General features: G+C 39.9%; 1 protein-coding gene across 14 annotated transcripts in view; it reads right to left on the bottom strand.

The window, feature by feature from the left end:
- Positions 1-6,690: 6,690 nt before the first annotated feature.
- The window catches only part of LOC125745412 (membrane-associated guanylate kinase, WW and PDZ domain-containing protein 1-like), a 114,311-nt gene continuing 110,853 nt past the window's right edge, over positions 6,691-10,148 (bottom strand). For 11 of the 14 annotated variants that reach the window (XM_049018272.1, XM_049018276.1, XM_049018274.1 and 8 more), the window contains one exon: positions 6,691-9,718. In XM_049018272.1, the coding sequence (XP_048874229.1) occupies positions 8,718-9,718 (1,001 nt within the window). In that variant the 3' untranslated portion in view covers positions 6,691-8,717. The remainder of the gene's footprint in view (positions 9,719-10,148) is intronic. The other 3 variants (XR_007398666.1, XM_049018283.1, XM_049018282.1) reach the window with 2 other exon arrangements.

Raw genomic sequence — 10,148 nt, 5'->3', positions numbered from 1 at the left:
ACCAGTCCACTACGCCTTTTTTTGGAGAACTTCACCTTCCTTTTCACCCTGCCTTTCTGGGGATGATCTGAAAAATGAAAGATATTAACAAAGAAAGCAAAAAATTGGAACATAATTGGATCGGTCTGGGTTGGGGGCTCGAAATCTCTAGCGATACCCCTATTGACAGCCGCTGGGGAAAAGTTTATCATGGAGGCAAATGCAGTGGACACTTTTGGTGAGTTTTATTCTTAATACCCTACTGACTTTATCAAAGTTACGAAACTGTACTGATTTTGCGTGTTGAGCATCCTACTTGTCCACATCTCCTACTACCTCTTCCGCAGGTGAGTTGCTATGATTGCTCCGCTGGCTTGTCAATCTTAAGGTCCACTGCCAGGCCCTACTTCCTTTGGTGGCGTCCATCCATTTAGGAGATGGCATGGCCTCATTTTGAGGAATTGAGGAAAGCTGGGATTTGAAATGATGGCGTAGAGATTGAGACTGAGAGCTGCATGTTTCATGGAGTGCTTAGTTTAATCATGGAATCTAGTGACTGAACCTTTTTAATTGTTCTGCAACTATGATGTTGATTGTGATATCAACATCCTTGTAATACTTGTAACACTACCTCCTGAGACCCCTGAACTTCAGATTGAAGGGTCAGAAATGCTTATTTATGTATTCTTATATAAATTTTGTATAGGACATTCTTCATACATGACCTGAAAGCTAACAACACTTCAAACGCATCAGCCTCACAGTAATCTGTCTTTGTTGGGGTTGTGCAGGTGCTGTTGCAGTATCCTGGACAGATTTTGCACGGATGACTTTACTGTTTCACTAAGCTATGCTAGTTCTCTGCTCTGGCAGTTAACATGTTCTTTCTGATCCTGACTGGCTGAGATGGAATATCCTCACCATTAATCACACAAATATGAGGATGTTTCCAAGCTGCAACTTTCTGAACCTGGCTCTAAGCAGTCTCCTCATGGTCTTGTCACATTACATTTATGTAGTGGCCAGTGTAGGTTTTTTGAGAATGTGGGGTCAGCTAGTCCCTGGAGCTACTGGAATTAATGAGCTTTTTGCACATACATCAAGGAACAGCTACTCTGGCGTTTGTTTAACGTTGCACATTTGTCTTATAAAGTAATTCTTTCTTAAAACACAACATGTCTCTGTATCAGCTATTAACACAAGATTATCCAGCCATATACCATAGTCACAGGGGGCCCTGGAACCTACTGTATATACCAGCCAGCACAGGCCACAAGGCGGGGGGGGGGGGGGGGGGGGGGGGGGGTGGGTGGCACCCTGGTAGTTCATCACAGACCACATACACTTTTGGCAATTTAGAGATCCCAGTTAACTGCGGTTGACTGCCGGAGCAAAGAAGTACCTTCACGGACATAATAATAATATTAATAATAATAATATGGTCATTAGTATTATTGTTATTTTATTATTATTATGATGATTATTATTATTATCATTAATAATAATGATAATAATGTTGTCATTTATATTATTTTTATTATTATTATTGATAATAATAAGTGTGTTTAGTATAGCGAGGTAGGAAGGTCATTCTGTGTTGATTTACAACACATGGCCTGAAAGAGGTCAGAGATGAGTTTCGGTAATGAAGCTCTCTTCATGTACAAAGAAAGGTATGCATGACACGTGTACAACATAGAGGAACAGCCTTCCGGCAAGCACAATACATGTCACGATGATCTTCATCTGGCCCTCACTGCAAACCAGATGGACACACTGATTCAGATATTTCAAAGAGGAGTACCTGGATGCAGTGAATTAAAGAAAATGAAAAGGTCGGGAGGGTTCCAGTCATAGCCCCGAATGCAAAGGAAAATAAACACATGGATATGAACAGTGTTACTCAAGGCAATTATCTGTCAGAGATCCAAGTATTCATTATGAACGGATGTGCAAATAATGCACACTGACAGCACAAATGGTACTTCTAAGAGAAAGATAACATTATCTGCTTGTTATTTTATATAATCACAATATTGATGCACCCCATCTGCTACTACATTGTGTAGAACACATATTAGGAGACTTTTAAAAATAAAAATAATAGTTTGACAGTAAATATAAACAACAAACAAACAAACAAATACATCAGTAAATGCAAAGTCATTTATTGTGGCAATTACATACTGTGTAATTATATGCTAGCCTGGAGATGCAATAGAAATAGTGTACCAAGCTGTATAACAAATTACCAGTTAAATGTCTATGTATGTATAAGCACACTTGTATGGTCATGTTGTTTCTTACCAGTGTGCATAAAATGTATATATGACTGCTTTATACAATTATAACCAACCATGCACGTAATATAGCCAAATGATCAATTATTTACAAAACATTTTTGCATTCATTTTGCACTCCTTGTAACCCTTTATGTCCATTTAATGCAATGATTTTTTTAAATAATTAATTTTGTTGGTCATTTAAAATGTATAAAAGTAGATTTCCTAATCATTATGAGTAATGGGTCTATTTCACACGTGTGTAATGCTATGATGCATGAATGTGGCTTTGTGTAAAAAAAACACATTAATGTATATACTGTTCTACTGGTACCTGATAGCATGCAGCCCATGATATATAGACAAAGCTCTTGACTTAGTTATATGTGGTTAAGCATACAAAAATTAAATAATTGTACTGGAGTTATATGGCTTAACGTACATGGACAGCAGGAACGTTTATGATATTTATAAAAAGTGGGTCTGATTTTAACGAAAATAAACGAGAATATGCTTTTTAAGCTAACTGGTGCACATTTATTTATTTATTTGGGGGGAGAGGGTTAATGCCCTCGTATAAGAGCTTTAGTGACATCCTTGATGAGTGTCTGCTCTGCTGCACGGTAAAGTTTAAATAATTGCGTAATATATTTTAATGTTCATTATATACAATGACACCTAGTAGCAGCTATATCAAATATTTATTTTGTTTCTATTACTTCAAGGTACTGGGGCCTGCGGAGATCTCAGCTTTACACGTCGTGGAAAATATCCACCCCCGTCTTCAGTTATTAGTTTGTCATGTGATCAAACATTAGTTCTGTTCATACCAATTTTGTGCTTTGTTGACTGTTCGTGTGCACTAACACTGATGAATGGCAGCCTAATGCCCATAGCTTTTCTACTTTTCCATCTTGGTTTGGGTGGGTAACTGCAAGCAAAATGAACATTCAAAACACACCATTGCCACATATTTTAGCCTCAGTGGGGACCTTGTTAAAAGGCACGGCTCATCCCAGGAGATGATTCCAGGGGTAGACATCAGTCAGAGTCAGTCAGAGGTGGAAGAGATTCACTGTTGGCCCAATGCATCAATATCTTTCCCGCACACTCTAGTGTACCTTTATAACTCAGCCATAATGACCTTTGTGGTAGTCATAGCAACACTCATATGGTCAGAACTGTTACAGAATACAGATGCTCAGTCATCTGCTGCTGTCCTCTAGAAAAACAATCCTGAGTGAAACAGTCTTCTGTCGACTCTTAACCCCGATTGAGGAGATAATGTGACTGATAGCGTAAAGCATGTCGCAGTAATTCTGATTTTACCCTTCTACGCTACAGACTTTCATTAATACATCCATTCATCAAGAGGTTGTATATGTAATGATGTATGAAAAAATATTCCTTTGCAAAATTTTCACTGCCTTCAGCAATGATTAATTATTCTCTTGGTTCATTACGATACTCCTTTTTTGGAATTCTCCTTTCATGTAAGTGATCCGGCTAGGCTACCAAATGCTGTAGTCATCTTTGTCTTCATAACATATCTGACCTTACACTATGGAATTCATTTATCTGTTTCCATGACAACTACCCATGAAGGTAGGTTAGCCTAATTAACCTATTGCTGTTATGAGACTATAATTACAATGGATGATTTTATTTGCATTTTTGCGAACAATGGTTAAAGCCACACTGTTGAAAATATGCACAATAATCTGCACACATTAATCATTAAATTCCTGCGTGAAGGAAGCACATAAAATTTGGTGTTAGTAAAGTGAGGACGATGTCTCTTTTTGTGTATAAGATTTTGATAAATGTAGAATATTGTTTCAACATGAAAGTAAAGAGTTTATACAAAATTTCTATATGCTGATAGAACATGTCCTTCAGCTTTTCTATTACAACGGGACTGTTGTGGCTGTGTGCTGTGGTGAGATTTCAGTTTGCAAGCCGGGCGGGGTGGAGCGTGGAGTAGGGATCGGATGGCCCTTATCAACAATTCTCTCCACTTCAGTTCTCTCGACCTCAAAACCTACGTGGGAGAGCTGATTAAAAGACTGAGTGATGAAGCATTAATATGTCTCATGTTTCTTCTTTCCATCTTTATCCAACATCAGTTGATGTTGGGGAAAAATATTCCTGCATTTTCTAATTAAATTCTTGTTATTCAAGAGTAGAAATTCCTACTTAGTAATATTTTTACATTGTTACAGTATGCATTCTAAACCATACACAAACTGTAAGGCTGGGTACTAGGGGACTAACCCTAACCCTAACCCTGACCCTGACCCTGAGCACTGAGCCTCCTCTTTATTCCCTATGTACCCACGATTGCGTATCAACACACAGCACAAATAAAATCATCAACTTTGCTAATGACACCACTGTGATAGGACTGATATGTAATGGTGAGAAGTCTGTCTACAAGGACGAGGTCAGCAAACTGTCGGAATGGTGCAGCATCGACAACTCGGCACTCAACACATCCAAAACAAAGGAGCTGATTATCAGCTTCAGGAAGAAAGAAGAGCAGCCTGCTCATCTACACATCAGAGGAGACATAGTGGAGTGAGTAGCCAGCTTTAAAATCCTCGGCACATACTGTACATCTCCCAGGACCTCACACGGTCTCTCAACACAACCTCTCTGGTGAAGAAGGCACAGAAGCATCCTCTTATGGATACTGAGGAAGGCCGACCTCTCCCAGCAGCTGCTGGTGTCCTTCTGCCGCTGTTCTGTGGAAAGCAAACTCACCTGTGGCATCCTGCTATGGTATGCTAGCTGCTCTGTAGCTAACAAGAATTAGCTCCTGCGAGTCATCAAATCAGCACAAAAAATTACCAAGACCCAGCTGCCTTCACTAGAGGACATTAGCAGAGTCTGACATCTTCGAAAGGCCACGGGAATCATCAGGGACCCATCTCCCCAGACCCCACCTCTGCCCTCTGGAAGCTGTTACAGATACATTAAGATGTGTACTTCCAGACTACTGAAAAGCTTCTACCTGAACATTTTCAAAGAACTGAATTCAGTTAAATAACTGTTCATTGCATCAAAGTGTTAAGTGCCCCCCAGTCTCCTGTCTTTCACTTTCACCCAGGGCATCAATGGGACATAAGTGCAATATCCCAGTGACTCATTGCAATTATTGTAAATAGAATCTCTTCAATATTATTTATACACTCTCACTTTGCATATACGTATGCACACAAAACTTTTTGGGCCCATATTGCTTGTAATTTTACTTTGCATGTGTGTGTGTTACTTAATTTGCAGAGCTATGCTAATGTAGGGTTGAATCTGTTTCAAGAGACATTTGTGTACTGACAATAAAAGGCATTCTATTTTATTCTATTTTATTCTATTCTATTCTATTCTATTCTATTCTATTCTAAATCCGCTATTCACGGTTCAAACCATTCTACATACTGTATGTCCAAGCTGTGTTATAACCAAGGAATAAACAATTATAGTACTTCAGTAAATGTTTGAAATGTTCAGCATATTCATTGTTCATTTGACTCATAATTATCATTAAGATTCCCGATAGTTTCCACTGAATGACACAAGACTAATGACATTAATGCAATTCACCCATTTTTAAATGTGATTCATGAAAGAAAAGGCAAAAAAAATAATGATGGGGAAAAAAATCCAGTCCATGTTTTATTAATTTTCCAGTTGAATAAAGTGCATTTGGGCAGTTCCACATGCAATGCTCTTAGGTATTTTTATTTGACGATTTTGTGCTGAATAGTTTATAGAATATGTTATACGGTCAGAAACATGGTGTCCATGGAAACAGAAATATAAAATTTCCAATTTCTGAGGGTGCTACCAAAATGAGGCACTTGGCTGAGAGGCATATTCTGGCACTGGATGTTTGCTGCTATTTACTAACTATGTACTACCTATGTACTATGTTGTGCTGCCACTGCATTACATGAGAATCACTGCTTATATTAAAACAATGGCATAAATATATGTTTTTGAAACATACGAGATAGATGTGGAGATGTGGAGTTCATGAGAATAAAACATCCCCCCCCCAATAGCCAGAAAAAGGAGCACACACAGTTTAGCTGGCTACTGCCTTAGCTAGAGTCAATGAAGAAGCAGCTTTTGTCTCCACAAACTGCATGATTATGATTTAAATTTTCTTTTTGCTATGGGTCTCATAATCACAAAAAAACATGTTACTCACCAAAATTACAGCCTGATTTTTCTATCTTAGCTGACTCATTGATTTCCTCTTTATAGCTGGACTTCATATTTTCCCCCAAAATATCACTGGGTCATAGTCTGTGAAAGTACGTTACACATTTATCAGTACTGATGCACGGTGTATACATACAACAAACAAAACACGGCTCCTTTTAATCAATTCGTTCAGGAGACTGCTATTCAATGTGACACAGGCTTGAATTTGTATGGAAAACTTTATTTAATAATAAAAATAGCATTCACAGACTTTTCGATAGCTACATATATATCGTGATCCATCTCGGGGAAAGAAGCTTTACTCAGGTAAATCCACATCTACTAGTACTCAGACTAACGTTATGTATAACCTCATGGGTCAAGTAAAGCTATGAACAATGTGGTATTTATATATGCATAGTGTTTTTATATCAAAAAGATTGGCCCATATACATGTAGTGTTTTTATATGAACACAGAAATAGCATTAAGTCTGGAGCACACTGCAAGAAGTAATTTTTAAGAACACAGACTGCATACAAGTGCTTTATAATACAAAGGCAGGCTATAATCAAGAGAAATGTTCCAACCAGCAAACAGTATGCGATCGATTATTACAGTTCATTTTAAAACGTCTTTATAAACCTGATTCAGAGTACATTAGCATATTTCCCATGAATCACCTGTTCCATTTCAGAAATAGAAACGCGTATCACATTCCTCAAGGATGAGGTTTCTCAATAATTATCTATTATACAAGAAAAAAAAGGCAACATTTTCTTCTTCAACTGGCTTGATACGTAGCTCTGTACAGGTGACGATTGGTCGCTGAACTGTTACAGTAGCATGGCGACAACAGTGATAAAACATTTTTTTTTCTTTTGTGAAACAATTGACATACAGTACATATACAACACACTGTACAACAGCATTCGTACTTCAGCAGTCTGACAGTAACTGAGAGAATGGCTCAGCTTGGCAGGTTGGAACTCAAGGCCTCCGTCCCATTGGCCAGCAAAGCAGACCTTCACCACACTTCACAGACCTAGTAGTCTTGTAAGCAGTATGCGGGTCTCCGAACAGGGAAACCACAAAATGTTGTGCCTAAAAGTGTCTGTCTGGAATAGTTGCAGTGGACTGTTTTTGTTCTACTAAATTCTAAACACACACACACAAAAATATGTGGTTTGCCTATTGGCTCCATCAGCCGCGTCTTCACTGCTATGATCTAATACAGGATGTGGATTTTCTGATCATTTACTTCTTAACTATTTATCCTAATGACATAACCAAAAACGGTCACTATTGGTTAGAAACTCATACTGAGCTCGACAAGGCCTATGGGCCATGTGGACAAAAAGGTTTCATCAGCAGGTATCTCTGTGGAAGCAGGCAACTCCCCTTCATCCTTACTGATGCCTCCTCACCTCACTCATGAGTGAAAATAATACAGGTTCCAAAGAACAACAATGCCTGTATCCACCACCCTCTCAAGTACCAATCAAATCGCCCTTATATTTTGTCACAGAGAAGTGGTTCGGCAAGGTCACAATACCTTTCACGCAAAAAAAAAACCAAAACATTAGCAGACCAATTTAGCAGATCACAATAGTCTTTTTGTTCATTTGATTGCATTTTTGCCCTCAACACTGGAATTGACAACTCCTCTGCCTTTTTAATTAGATAAATATATATATATGCCTAATGTTCGAAAGAAGAAATTAAATATATTATTTTGCAAGCAATTATCATTCTTTGACACAATTATCAGTCTTATCATTTTTCTTCTTTATTTCTTCTTTTTGTTAAAGTGTAAATATTTATATACTGTGAATTAAAAAAAAAACTCATTTTGGTGAAATGGTGGCACCGAAGAAAAAAGTGGCATTAAAACCTTGACATGTGAAGCACAATAAAAGCACCAGCTTCCATAGGCCATTAGGGGCATCTATAAACTGCCAGGGAGAGAATATTATAAAAACAGTTTCATTTTCCTTAAATAAAACCACCAATTATGGTACTGTTAGGCACGTAATAATATTTTTGTTATTGAGTATTCTGGAAAACATATTAAAATATGTAATTTTTCTAATTAACAAAACTAAAGATTGTACTTATGCCATTCACATCTGCTGGAAACAAAAAAGGGGGGCTGATCAATAATTGAACACCTTTCAGAGTCCTGGCTTCATACTGACAGGACTGAGCCTTGCATTGAATATAATTTGAGGGTTTGCAAGGTATCTGATCAGATGCTAAGGTCCTTGTGGCTCTCTTTGTATGGTCTCCTCTTGGGCACTGGCAGCTGTTTGCAGCTCTGGCCCGATTCTGTCCTCAGGGTGTTGTAATACTCCTTCAGCCGGGGCATGGCTACTTCCTCACTGCTGTAGCTAGTACTCAGCCCCGGGTTCTGCAGCAGGTTCTCCGCTACATGGTGTCTCTTGGGCGACCGTTCCCTCACCGATTTTTCATCCCTGTCCCTCCCTTTGGGTAACCAGTCCCTCAGTGCATTGCTGTTATTTTTGAAGGCCCTGTCGGTAGCTCTGCCCCTAGGAATCGGCAGCCTCGTCCCGCCAAGACCCTCGAAGCCGTCGTCTTGGGTGGCTGGTTGACCGTCTTCTCGGAAGAAGCGCTGCTTGACCGGAGGGTCCTTGAGTGGATTCTCGTCGCCGAAGCCCCCGTCCCAGTAGGCCCTCTCCCTGTGTGCTTTCTCAGTTCTCCTGTCCATGGACTTGGCCCTGCGCCGGCTGGGTGAAGGCTCTCGCCCCCGGATTGGCGATCGGTCCAAGGAACCCCTGCGGCCCCCCCTCTCTCTCCTTCCATCCAGGGTGCCGCTGCGGTGAGAGTCGGAGTCCCACTCCGTCTCTGCTGCCAACTTCTTCTTCCCAGACCTCTCATCATTCCTCAGCGTCCGGAAAAACTTGGAGATGCCGTTCTCCTCCGACTTGCGACCGTGCTGCTGCTGAGTCTTCCTGCTGTTGGGTGAGCCGTGTCCGGAGTTGGGTGGACTGCCATTGTTTCCATGGTTGTTCCCGGTGTGGTGATGGTGGCTGGCTTGCAGGCGGCGGTCCCTCCACTCTGCCCCAGCCCTCCCCTTCATCCGCCCTTCCTCAGTCGGTGATGATTTGTGAAGATCTGGTGGATAGCTGGACTCCGATGATGCGTGTAATCGGCGATTTGGTGGAAAGGTTTTCACTTCCGAAATATTTTGTGTACTGGTGGCGGGACTGTTCCTGTCATTGCTGCCGTCTGTAAGATACATGAGGAAAACAAATGAGCGGAATAATAGCAAGCTGACTTGTCATTAACTGCAGCGCCTAACGCAAAGCTAATTTGGACGGCTTCTTCCAGAGCTTGTAGACACTGTATTTTTCATAGATTTCAAATGCAATTTACCGGCTTAAACAGCAGTGTTTATGAGTTATGAGGATTAAAAAGGGACTGTGTAGAACAGGAAAATAAAAAACGTATTGTATAAAAAATACTTTGAATGGCAACATTAAGCAGGAGAGATCCTACTTAATAACTTGCAACGTTCTGGTGATTACACATCCACACAGCTCATGCCTAGACGTTACATTTTGCACCACCATGCACATGAGAGCCTTAAGAAAGCAGTTCAGCAGAATGAATAATATTTTTTTCTCATTAGCAATCGAAACTCAAGTGTCAAACCTAT

Source organism: Brienomyrus brachyistius, chromosome 6 (genome assembly GCF_023856365.1).
Source record: "Brienomyrus brachyistius isolate T26 chromosome 6, BBRACH_0.4, whole genome shotgun sequence".
Classification (NCBI taxonomy): Eukaryota; Metazoa; Chordata; class Actinopteri; order Osteoglossiformes; family Mormyridae; genus Brienomyrus; species Brienomyrus brachyistius.
Note: the sequence above shows the minus strand (reverse complement) of the source record. Positions and strands in the feature narration are given on the sequence as shown.